Below are 13,266 nucleotides of genomic sequence, written 5' to 3'. Positions count from 1 at the left end.
TGCACTTTTTGCGTTCAAGTGTTTTGTAAGGCAGAAAGTATTCTGAGACTCTGTGTTCGTTGCTTCTTACCCTTGGAACTTGGCTAGGGAATGACTAAGAGTAGAATTCTTAAAATAGTGAAACAAAAGGGGGGGTTATTTTTACCATTTTATTAGATGAAGTCTTCTGTGAGAGTTGTAAAATCTTTTGTACATCAGATGCAGAAATACCCAGGGAATTTTATTACTATCAGTGCTATTATGTTCCAGGTAAATCAGCTTTCAATCTATGGCAATGAAAGCAAAACAAACTATTACGTTTGATTTATAGGCTGCTTCTATAATAGGCTTTTGTCACTGCTACAATTTGCATTTCATAAGCACACCTGAGTTTGTTTCAGAATTAATGAGCAAGAAGAGAGTGTAACATACCGGGTTTTCTCTTATAGTCAACCCTACTATAAAACAGTGAAAGTCAAGGATCTTATGTAAGTTTAAACTTCTAAATTACTCACAGTATTGCAGCACCTAATGCAGTTTAATGATCCAGCATTTTCTTGGCATTGTTTAAATGGATTTAATTTTTATAGGCTAAACTCCGAACGTAGGCATCCCAGAATCAAGTTGATTTATATCAGGTAAGAATGAAGCACATGTACTTTGTCCCTCCAAAATGTTACCAGGCTTTTTCATAAAGTCTTGGGGTTTGCTCCACCTGCTTCTGGTGCTGTAAGTACAACTGCGTGTATGTGGACGTTAGTACGGTATCTCCCTTCCTACACAAGAATTGGTACATTTCAGTTCTTCTGGAGTTGCTTCCTGTATTTAGGTTTGAAAAATTATATCTGCATTGACCTTGCTACAAACTAGAACCGAGTGCAGAAAGGACTGACTTACTTACTTCATTTAGACCATATTGCTTCTATTCAAATCCCTTAAGCATATTTTTTAGATTTCAGAAACCTTATTTTTCCTCTCATGCTACTGCTCCTTAGCATAGTCAATATTACTTTCTAAATAAGTAAACCCTTGCGCTAAATCAGTTTGCTTTTTGGTAACAACCCTATCTATTAGACTCTCCTGCTGTGCTGCATTTGCTGCAATTTGTGTTCTCTGAATATAGCTCACAGAATTGCATATTCTTCCCTGTTTGTGGGTGTGTCCTCTTTAAAGATGTAATCAGCTGCTCACATTTATAGACATATATGCCAGATAAGCTAAGGAATTCACAACAGCTTCAGCTTTCTTATGCTTGAATCTATCAGGAAATGAGTATTTTTTTCACGATTCTTTGCTGATGATAGTAGAAAGCAGCAAATGCCTCTAAAATGTGGTTTCAGGTTGTTAACTGCAGAAGTAGTATTTTTATTTTGATTGCATTTACACCCCCATTTAAACAATCAGGTTTAGCTCATAGTTATACTTGATACATATATAGCTGATTGTTATTGATCTCTATTAAATTTGATACAGAAGTAATCTCAGCCTGTCTGCTTAAAGTTTACTATTCAAACGCTCAACTCTGGGCTTAACTGCAAATCCTCCATCAAAAGCTGCATTAAGAACTTCATCTAGACAGCTTGCCATAACAAAAGTCAAATCTTGCCGTACATTCACTGCAATTTCTTCAAGATCTTTTTCATTTCTTCGAGGAATGATAATTCTCTTCAGTCCAGCTCGGTGTGCTGCCAGGACTTTGTCTTTAATTCCCCCAACCTAATAAGGAGAAGAAATATATCTAAAAAACCCATGACACTCATCTAATAAAGTAATTATTCTAACAAATCACATCAGGAGTTAAATTTTAATGAAAGGATCATATCCCCCCCCCCCCCCCCCAAATCATTTAGGAAAGCAATTAAAAATGCAACAGTAGTTTTAGCTCATTATATGCTTAATGAGCTACAGTACCCTTTCTGTAACAGTTAATAGCAAGAGGGAAAAAAAATCAAAAAATTAAAAATTAATCTAGGAATGCAGGTACAAGAATATCAATAGTGGAAAAGTTATTACTTTTCAGGATTTATTTTCTTCTTAAGGCCATTTTTCTTAACTCAATTTTTTCATGTGGCATGCTGAAATCCTGCACCTATATTAGCACAGAAGATTTTCAAGATAAAGGCAGTATTGGCCTTAGGGGTAAAATAGTCTTAAGGATGCAATGCCACACGATAAGTTACTTGAGTTATACAACAGAAAACGTACGGAAAAGCAAACCCATGCTCCAAAACTGCAAAGATGTCTTTGTGCTAGAAAAACAGGCATCACTTCAATAAGCCACCTGTTTGAGTTAGTTTGTAATGAGCTGTAAAGAGGGGTTTTAAATTAGTTTTTCTTTTAGACACAGCTGTAGCTTCTTCCCCTTGAACTCTTTTCTAATCCTACTTAAAGACCATCTTACAGAAGAAACTTGTAATTTTACAATGCTTTAGAGGAAAGGAAAGCCTTGTGTTATAGCACAAAGGGCAAAACTGAGGCTGCTAGAAAACAAGGTAGTAGTGAACCGTAAGTCTCTTGGTGATCACTCTAGTCGGGACAATGCTACATACTTAGTTACCCCAGTGCTTGCTTTCAGGCAGCAGATGCAGTTAATGGCATGCTCCTATGATTTAAGTTACTAACAATGGTAAGATTCCAGACAACATTCAGAAAGAAGGTAAACCTGGTTTAGTATTTACAGATACCTAATTTTTGCACCCACCTTAAAACGGTAGGCAAAATCTGGTCACTGGTGCAATAAAGGCAATTTATTTGGGAAGCTAAGCGAACTTGCACCAGGTCAGAGTTAATGCAGAGTTTATTTTTCACTAGAGCCTTGAACAACAGGCAATCTTGTCTAAGTGCCACCAGAATGCTATTTCAGAGATCCTTCCAGTCTGCCACCTGGCTATGTTATCTCTGGTTTACTGCATGGAACAAAATACTATTTTCTAGCTTCATCCTTCCTTTATCCATCAGTTGGTATGAGATGGTAACTCCCATAGCTGCTTAATCACTTAGGCCAGGCTCCATTTGATACTTAAAACTAAAACTGTATCTGTTTGAATACTTCCCTTTGCCCTCATGCTTTGAAAAAGCTTTATGGCAACACCATTCAGCTAACTATATACAAGGAACAAAATCTAAGAAGAATCTAAAGTACACGCATAGAGATGGTTTCAAGAGTAACCTATATGCAATTACTGTAAGAACTTTAAGAAACAACTTTTCAAAGAAAGTGGAGGTACTTCTGCAGGAATAGTTTGAGGAAGCATGTTTAGAAATTGCAATACATATTTTGGAACCATCTTGAATTTTAAGATTTCTAGGTTTCCTTTCTAACTAGTCATTTTAATGTGCTTTCCCTGAAAACAGTGTCAAGGCTAGCTTTAACATAAAATGCAAAGCAGACAGATGAGTGGTAAAGTACTACGGCGGGCTGGATTCCATCAGCTTCTTACAACTGCACCAGAAGAGACTGGATTGCTGCTAAGGAACGATCCAGCAAGACTTTGCTTTTGTAAATGGCTATAAGCAGATTTTATATCCAGAATAGGGAGAATTAATACAACTTAGCTTTTTTTCTCAAATGATGCTTACTGGAAGAACAAGGCCTCTTAGTGTAATTTCTCCTGTCATGGCTACATCTGAACACACCAGCCGCCCACTGAAGAGTGAAGCAAGGCAGGTTACTATGGTAACACCAGCAGATGGTCCATCTTTTGTGACAGCTCCAGCTGGGAAGTGCAGATGGATGTCAGTGTTGTCAAGGAGATCAAAACTTCCAGAAGCTTAAGGAAAAAAAGAATGGTTTGAATGTGAAAAATCTAAACCCGTTTTGTTCCTGGTCTTTATTCTAAAAGCCCACCAGAGAACTAAAAGTCTTAATACTATTTTTTAACAGTAGGCTGAAAAAACAACACTATATTGCAGAGGCCCTAGAACAACAAACAAAAAGAAAACCCAGCAAGCTTTCCTACATCCAGATGCCTAGACAAAACCATAACAAGTTAACCAATGAGCTTGGCATTCGCATGTGTTGGGAAATTCAGAGTAGGGACTAATGTAGAAACCAAGGAATTCCTACATAGAATTTTTAGGGATTTTTATGTCATAAACCATAAATGTCAATTGGCAAAGAACACACCATAAAATCAGCACTCCACAGAAACCCAGCATTAACCAATATTGTAAAGTAAATCTCTCATTTACATCTTTTCAACTTACTTTAACCTGTAGGACATAAGAGTGTAAACTAGAGAGGTAAACGTGTATACAGTCAATGCCAGCAGCATTTCATACATTAATTCAATTTAGTCTTTTAACCTATCTGAACTTCCATAAATAATGACAGATACTGACTGGACAATTATGTGACTATTCAGCAGATGATCAAACTAGAAAGCACATTTCCAGAACTCTTGGGAGGTTCAAACAAAAACCAAAAGAGTTAAAAGTTTCTTGGCTGAAGTCCTGTTGCACTGCAGTTCAACAGCAGCCATACAAACGCAACTAATGCTCAAAATATTAAAACTTAAGACTACGAAAACCTATTTTTAACAGAAACTGTGTCTTCATTTTAGAGGAAGACTACAGACTTGTGTATCTATATCTACGTCACAATAGTACTCCTGGAAAGCTTGAATGTAAAAATGAGTAAGAGGCAGTGTCTGCCACAAGTAAGGAGAAGCATCTTGGCACAGAGGCTGTCCACAGCCTTCCAGGTTATTGCAGGGAGGGACCGGCCAGGGTGGGAGAATCCGCAGTGACAACTCATGATCTGCCTAGACCCACCTGTTTCCCAGGCCACTAACACCTCAGCTTGGCAGGAATCAGGAAAAGAAGTACAAAAAGGAACTCTAGAGCTGATTTCATCTTCAATGTAGCACTGATTGCTGGAAAACCCTTTCTCTGTTAAGGCAACACTTAATACATTTCCACAATGAATACAAGTAACTTCCACTATTACTCAGCAGTGTTACAATCTGCTGAATTACTGAAAAATACCACATTTTAGGACATTTAATTTCCAAGCAATATTAATGCTTCCTTTATGGGCATCCCTGCAATAAGAAGCTAACAGATGTATATAATCTCTATGATGCAATACAGCTAGACATTGTCATTTTTTCCCAACTTACTGTTGGTTAGCTGGTATCTCTTTGCATTGCTGCGCAACCAGCTAATTGCAAGATGCGCCGACTCCTTCATAACATCTCCGAGTTGACCAGTCAAAGTAAGCTGACCTTCTCCATCCATGCGACTAGCTTCTACAAACATGATCTCTCCCCCTAAGGGAGTCCAAGCCAAGCCTATGGCTACTCCTGGCTGACTTAAGCGTTCAGACACCTGAAGGAAAACAACACAGGAAACAGTTTAGGAAACACTTGTAACAAAACTATTGCAAAACCAATTTTGATAGTTGCTTTCAAAACAACTGTACCCATTAAAACACAAAAGTTAAGCCCAAGTGTCTGATCCTTTTTTTTTTTTAATACAGCAGTAATTCTGCCTTATGTGTAAACATTAATTACAGAATAGGAGCTGTATGTGGCTGCTTAGCTTAGGGCAATGACAAACATCTGGGTTTATATCATTCTTGAAACCTTCCACACACCCAAAAGTTCAATGAGAATCTTTCTCTTCAAAGGACTTCAAGTATTTAGTCAATCCTGACTGAATGCTTATATGACTTAAGCCATCTGCTAGAGGTATATTTGCCATGACTCTGTTACTGATATTGAAAAAGCAAGTTTTGCTCCCGAATGTTACCTAAAAGCCTTTTTAAAGGTGGCTGCATTGCCCAAGCTACGGTCAAGACAACACACTGATTTTGTTCATTGCAAATGTTTATGAATAATTTTGAATCATGAAAACATGAGCCTGATAGCAGGCTAGATATGAAAGAGGATGGGAAATCTGACTACCTCCCATTAGTAATTGCAAGTAGTTAAGCAAGCTCTACTCCACACAAGAGTATGACCTACTTACTTATCTAAAAGTCTGCCTATGCCCAGTTACTGATGAGAGTAACAGAGGTCTCTCAATCCTGTCTCCTGTGTTAAGAGAAGGGAGGCAGGATACTTTCCATGAAAGTTCCAAGTTTCGATTTTTTTTCCCATTTGTCTGAGAGATTCTTTTAGAATATACAGAAAGTCCTTTTGTTTTCCTGAGCTTCAAGGAGGTGAAGAAACCCTGACGAAAGTTCATACAGGTATTCTGCATATTCTGAACTACTAAGTTGTGTATTTATTACAAGGCAGAAAAGAAACTGGATGAATTTTTACTGTGTCAGGCAGTGACTAGAGCAAAAGACAAATAGTCCTTTGTAAAATAAAGCAATAGGCCCATTTTAAAATAATTTTGTCTCTTACTGAAATGCAGAATTGAAAGCTAATTTGATTCCTTCCTGCAAGGGATGAAGTCTTCATTAAATTGTTTAGAGGATTTCAAGAAATGTTTCATTTCTTGGACAGAAATCAAGTCAAAGGAGACTCACAACAGAACCATAGTAAAAGAATTCCAATTCTGAAATCTGCATTTGTACTTACATTAGAATTTCTCAAACTATTTTTGTCCTCTCTAAGCACATTTAACATTCCATTTTATACTACTTGCAAATCCAGAGCAATAGACTGTTGTTTTTTTTCCTCTAGCATCAACTTATTCTGCACTGCACAACTCACCATAATCTTAATGCTTTCATTTTGCTTCCTTCCAAGAGTTAGCAGAGAAGTAAACTAATCAGACTTTGAACAGACACTGGAAAGGCAAAGCTCGGTATACACAAAGTTGACTTGCTTTTAACCATCAGCCCAGCTGCAAGATCAGAGAAATCTGTAAAGACTCCTTTACAGCCATGTACCTTAGGTCCAGAGGCAGAAATACTTGTACGGCCCTGCTGCGAGCTGGCTGTATTAGAAATACTTTGATTTGTGAGCTCCAAAGACAGTAAGTTATTACATATTCTAGTCCCTTAGTAAAATGCCTCTCTGTTAGCCCACTAGAAATGCTGCTGCAACTCCCCAAGTAGTACACGGGCGTGAAGTTTTTTAAGTGAAACAGCATCAGTAGATTACCTAAGTAGAACAATATAGCTTTCCATAAGATTATCAGAACAAGAACTCTCTAAATAGGAGCCAAATGTTAACATTTCAGTATTGGGCCGAAATCTATCCCCACCATAAAAATAGAATCAAAATCAAGACCATAAAATTCTTAATGCTCAGTTTCTTTTTCCTGTTTTGCAAATAGAAAACAGCTTCCTTTATGCAATAAGAGTGAACAACTATTCACTCTACAGCTGGTACCTCTGGTTACTAGCCAAGAGATGCACATTTAAAAAAAAAAAAAAAGCTCATTCACAAACACACAAGTTGTGCTACTTGTAGCTGTAGACAACTCAGATGCATGAGCAAGTTGTTCCTGTCATGTAAGAGAATTGGTGAAGCAATAAAGAAAAAGCATTTCAAGTCCTAGAAAATGAAATTAAACATACATGCTTCTTGTTACAAGTTCTGATTTTGTATTATATGCTTTGCTAAATGCTATACTGAACTATCAAGCGCTGTCTTCTAAGTTTGATGACTAAAATTTGAAATGTGACCCTCACTCAGGATCACTGTTTCTTGGTTTGAGGGAAATTAGCACACCGCAGAGGCATGGTGCAAGTAGTGCCAACTCTGACTATAGCAAAGCTATGCTGACCCAGGAGCTCCTGGCGCAAACAAGACTCCAGCTGTCAGGAGAGACAAGCAGCAGAGGCCAGTGGGACTTGGTGTTACACTCCTGGATCTAGCTGACAACCCGGTAAGTTAGTAACTATACTTATCTCACACTAAAGCAAAGGAAGCCACACATCCGCTCTCCTTGGTTCTCTTGTGGCTCTCAGTTATCCACATATTTTGAACGACATCATGCCATTTGCTTTTATTAGCATAATTTAGCTAGAATGGCTGTCTCTTTTTCTAGCATTGAAGAAAATTGTACATAATAGAGTGCTTCACTTTTATGGTCTCAAAATACCTCATCTTATCAAGCATTTTCATTTTTGTTAACATAAGTTTCTATATCCATTCCCTGTATCTTAATAGTTACAGTGACTTAGTCTGATTAGCTTAGTAATTGCTTAGTAACTCAGATTAACAAAATCAATTCATCCTGGTTGCACTGAAATCCAACAACATTGAAGCATTCTCCTTGACAGTTGAGACAATCATGTATTTTGGCAACCTGTCATGGTTTCAAACGTATCAGGTATAATGAACAAAAGTAACTGTCCATACATTCTCCCATCTGAAAGTAGCCATCAACAAGGTTTGTTGGTTTGGGGGGTTTTCTTTTCCTTTTTTTTTTGGACTGGATGTTAGCACCGGCTCTAACTGTGTATCAGTTCAAAACAGTTTATAGACTTAATTCCACTGTTTGAGAGCTCAGGGGCAGAAAATAGTGAACATGACTAAAGATCAAAAACCAAATGGTTCTAAACACTCATCGTTTCTCTCACCTCAGTACAAACTCCTTCATCTATCCTCAGACTAGGTAGGTACCTCTTCCTACTTTCACAAGTAAGTTGAGATCTCATAAGAGAAACTAGGTGTGTAGTAAGTGTTAATCGCCTTTCAACCATCATTCTTTGCACTAACTGGTAGAGTCAGAGGCCAGCACCTTCTCTTGCTGTACTGCTAGAGACTGTACTACCTCTACTGCAACCTCCTCACCTGAATATTAACTGATGCATGTTGACAGGCATATGTATAGAAAACACCCTGACAGCTTTGATAACTGTCTTCAGAAAAGACCCTTGAAAATCCCTAAAAACACACACACACACATAACCCCATACAACCATACAATACTTACAGGAAAGTATGTTATATTACATTAAACATGCCTATGAAGTGTTAGAGTGAGCTCCACAAGACTCAATCACTCCTGGCACCTCTGAATACTTTCTTCTCACAAAAAGTCAGAGGAATTTAAATTAGAAAAAAATTCCTTACTTATACTTTTTAAACAACTTCAATCAAAAATGACCATTAGAATCAGCTGATGACTGGTCATGTCTGTCAGATGACGGAAGAAGAGGTCACTGACCTACATAAACAGTTGTCTTTTTGAAAATTTTTGTAGATGAGACCACCCCAGCTACAATTTAGCTGTAATCTGAGTAGATGAACATATTGTCAGATACATTTTAGCTGCCTGGACACTGCAAAATTAAAGTCTTAACATTTAGCTCAGTCAGTTATTTTAAAATATTTAAGGTTATTCTAAGATAAAGGAAAAGAGACATCATCCACAAGTCTGCAGTTTTGGAGTTACTTTATAGTTCAGTATAATTGACAAAAAGCTATTAAATCACTGATTCATAATGGGAAGATGAGAACCAGTCCTAAATTACTTGCTGGCCTTTAGCATCTTTGTTATCCTTCCACAGGTTCTCCCAACCTGACTGTACAAACCTTTTTTCTAGTCTACTCTCCTGATTCATTCCCTAGCAAACTACTGCAGCCAAAACATGTAACAGCAGCTTCCCTTTAAGGGAGGAGGATTTCCTAGAAATATCACCACGAGACTGATATTTCTTAGATAAAAATGCCTATCTAAACTGGTGTTTTGTACAGGTTTTACTTCTAAAAGATAACCTAATTTGTTTCTTAATCAGAATTGTGTATGTCCCATGAAATAGAGCTATTCTTTTACGGCATCTGCACTTTCATTTCCTAGAATAGGTAATTTCACTGACCTGGAGCTGCTGTCACTTCAACTTCACTCACATTATGAGGATACAGACTAATTCTAATGGGCCTTCCTGTGGTGCCAATAATGTTTTGTTAACCGAGCAGAATTAAGTGTTGAAAGAAAGAAAGAAAAAAAAAAGTGCTAAAATCCAAGTCAAATGAGAAATACTTCATAATAAACACTCTGGATATGTTATAAACCCTTTCCCCCAAAAGCATGCTGTGCTGAAACATTTCATTAAATCTTTTACACTTTAAACTACTGTCAAGATTATTCTTCCAAAGCCTTACTATGTGATTTATTCCAGCATTTGTTCTGTAGGGTGACACGTAAGATTATTTATTTGTGATAAATGAATTAATCCTACAAGTATGAGCTGAGTATTCTGTCATGCCTTTCTGCTGGGAGACCTCTGCAGAAAATAATACAAGCAATGCACTGAAAAGGTGAAAGATGAATCACTTCTTTTAAGGTACTCCCTGAAGGATAACAGATCAATTAAGTCATGTCATGTTTTCTGTTCTATTTGCTCAGTCTCATCCAAGTACTGACATGGTGGCTGCCTCCACTGTATCTTTATTTCAACTAAATAGAAATGGCAAAATGCAGGTCAAAGGTAAAGCTTTAAAGGCTAGATATAGAGAGAGACACACTGCAGACTACAAAACCAGAAAAAACACCAGTAGCCAATCTGAAATGCCCGTCATTGAGACAGGAGCTATACTCTTCATTTGAAAGAATCTTGGGGGCACTTGAGAAAATTCAAAGGAATAATAGGTTAGTTGGCAAAACTCATTAAAACAGGAGTTATGTGGCTATCTGAGCAATTTACATTGAAAAAATCATAAAGTGTGTACTGAAAAATATTTACTCATTAATAAATACAGCAAACAGTACATGAAAATAAATCCTGAGCTGCTCAGGGAATTGATGCTGTATGGATTCATCTCTAGGTCTATTTATGCACTACTTAATTTGTCTGCTAAATAAGGAAACGTTTAAAAAACCTTTGATACACAAGTCAAAAGCTTCAGTCAGTCTTATTTCAGCTTATACAGGCCAGCAGATCCATGACATGCTTATATGCATATTCATAGCAATTGCTCATGTGAAAAAAAAACCCAAGCCAGCACTCATGTATTTGTATATTTGGAATTAAGAACCACACTTCAGAAATTTTACTTGCACTACTTACTCCTGTAGAAAAAGGACAAATAGCAGAAATTATTTGACAACACAGCCATACTACCAAATTTAAATGAATAATCAACTTCAGAAAAAGTTCAAAACTAGGCAGAACATCTAAGGAAAGTCACATATTAGCACATTTCTTGGCCTACAATCTGATTTTTTAAGTGTGATAAGTTCATATTTGTTAGAATTAATTCTACTCTTGACTGACTACTAGGAGTAGAGTTGCAAGTGACCAGAACTTTTGTACAAATTTACAAAATTCAATTTATTTTTTAGCACCTTTATGAAACTAATAAACATCATTTGTAGAAATCAGAGTACTGGCTTGAATATTAAGTTCAATTTACTACAATGGCTTCATGTGCATCTGCAATTTAAGCACTAAAAAGCCAAATGATCCTGCAGCGCTTTAGCTCCAAAGACCAGATGTCTGAAGTATATAACATACTTCAAAATGAAAGTTCAGATAGAACATTATTTCTCTGAAAAATACCCACATGCTATTTTTCAGTAATTGTTTCTAAAAGTCAGGTAGTGAGAAAAAGATAGACTAGTAGCAGACTAGACTCCACAGCAGTATTACAAATGGTCTGATGGCTACAGTCATTCCAAATCAAGCTAAAGTATATCCACACTACCTTCTTAATTAAAATGGCCTTGAACTGTCTTGTGTGATTTTATTATTGGGTATAGCGGCTTCTGAGGGATGAAAAGAAAGAATGTAAGCTGCTTACAATAAAGTCATTTGCCTAAAGAGCAACCTCTTCTAATTTCTGAAAGTAAAAAGAAATAAAATCAGAACACAAATGACCAATGTGAAAAAAACTCAGCCAAAAGAGCCATAGTGTACTGGTCTATTGTATTGATCACTTGACCTTCCTTGCCTCCTGTTCCCCTCAACTTCCACTGTTACCATCATCATCCTCTAACACAATCAATAGTGCTGTCTTCTTTCAACTTGTATCCTCATTCCTGCCTCTTCATTAAGAATCTCTTCCATGATAAAATCTTCATATCCAAAAACATCAGTTCAGGTCTAAAAACTGACTCATTCCTTAACAATCATTCATTTTCTCCCGCTTCCCTTGCATATCTTGTCCCCTTTTTGTCCTCCAAATCCCACTGGAGTCTGGTTCTCTCATCTAGGAGAGAACAACTATCACAGGGAAGTTCTTAGAAGTTTGAATTTTGTCTCTTCTGGAAGTTTTCTCTTAATTTCTATTTTCTCCATAATTTACTGGTTTACTGATCTTTTCTCCAGGATAAAGACAGAAAAATTTCATGTTCCATCAGCAACTGGTTTCCTGTCATAGTGTTATATATACTACTTACACTCGGTCAGTTCACCTGGACCTGAAGTAAAGCAGAGAATAACTGCAATGTAAATAGTGAAAAGAGAATCCCAAACTAACAAACTACTTAAATTGATGGCATTTTCATAGAATGCAGCAAAATACAGATGGGGGAAAGAAAAAATTCTGGAATATGCCTACTTGAGGAACAGAGCTGGTACTAGGAAGGTGGAGGTGCATGACTGATCATAAAACATTTTTAACAGCTAAGAGTCACATTAATCTAAAGAATGTCTGAGAGCTTCTGGTGCAAACTGAAGTAGTTTTAATACCCAAAAATGCTGACTGGCTTTAAGGAGGTATGTGGGACAGTCCTTAACACAGCTGCCTCAGAGACAGGATTCCTGGGCTCTACTTTTGGCTTCTTTCCCAAGGCCACCAAACACCCCCCAAACAAAAGCAAAGTTATGAACTGAAAAAACACCACCACATTCTTAAGCACTGCTGTAGGCATCTTTGCTAACAGAAAGTCATGCCATTATGTTATTTATGTACCCTGAATTAAAACAAAATAAAACAAAAACTTCATTAGATGAAAAAACACTTGGTGGAACACAAAGAAACACAGTTCTGTTACTAATACATTTTTCAAAAAGTTAGTATTGTATAAAATCAGTCAATAGCAATAAAATAGACAACTAGTCAAACCAGACAGAAACAGCAGTCAAGCAGAAACAAATGAGGATGTTACCTCCATTTCATACATGGGTGGCCCCAGGATATCTTTTAAAGCATGGAAATCAATTAAAATCGGCATTTCAGGTGGCAGAGCCAGGTCAGCTGTGTCACTGATGGATTCTGTTTTCGCGTCTTCTGTGACATGCTCTTTGCAATCTAAGAGAAGAAAATCTAATTTAGGATTTGTAGCAGTCTTTCTTGACACAGGAATGTCATGAGAGAGAAGAGTCTCATGACAGACAAAAATATTCAAAGAAATGCTCAGAAAGTTAAGGAAAGTGTGCTTAAACCATCTTTCACAAAAATCTTGTCAAATTAAAGATAATATGGCATCAAATTT

General features: G+C 37.0%; 1 protein-coding gene across 2 annotated transcripts in view; it reads right to left on the bottom strand.

The window, feature by feature from the left end:
* Positions 1-135: 135 nt before the first annotated feature.
* Positions 136-13,266, bottom strand: part of LONP2 (lon peptidase 2, peroxisomal) — a 57,932-nt gene continuing 44,801 nt past the window's right edge. For both annotated transcript variants that reach the window (XM_030026439.2, XM_030026438.2), the window contains exons 12-15: positions 12,940-13,082; positions 5,100-5,307; positions 3,559-3,749; positions 136-1,695 (exon numbers count right to left, since the gene is read on the bottom strand). In XM_030026439.2, the coding sequence (XP_029882299.1) occupies positions 1,474-1,695; positions 3,559-3,749; positions 5,100-5,307; positions 12,940-13,082 (764 nt within the window). In that variant the 3' untranslated portion in view covers positions 136-1,473. The remainder of the gene's footprint in view (positions 1,696-3,558; positions 3,750-5,099; positions 5,308-12,939; positions 13,083-13,266) is intronic.

This window comes from Aquila chrysaetos, chromosome 9 (assembly GCF_900496995.4).
Source record: "Aquila chrysaetos chrysaetos chromosome 9, bAquChr1.4, whole genome shotgun sequence".
In the NCBI taxonomy this organism is placed as follows: Eukaryota; Metazoa; Chordata; class Aves; order Accipitriformes; family Accipitridae; genus Aquila; species Aquila chrysaetos.
The sequence above is the reverse complement of the archived record's forward strand: the minus strand, read 5'-3'. Positions and strand labels throughout refer to the sequence as shown.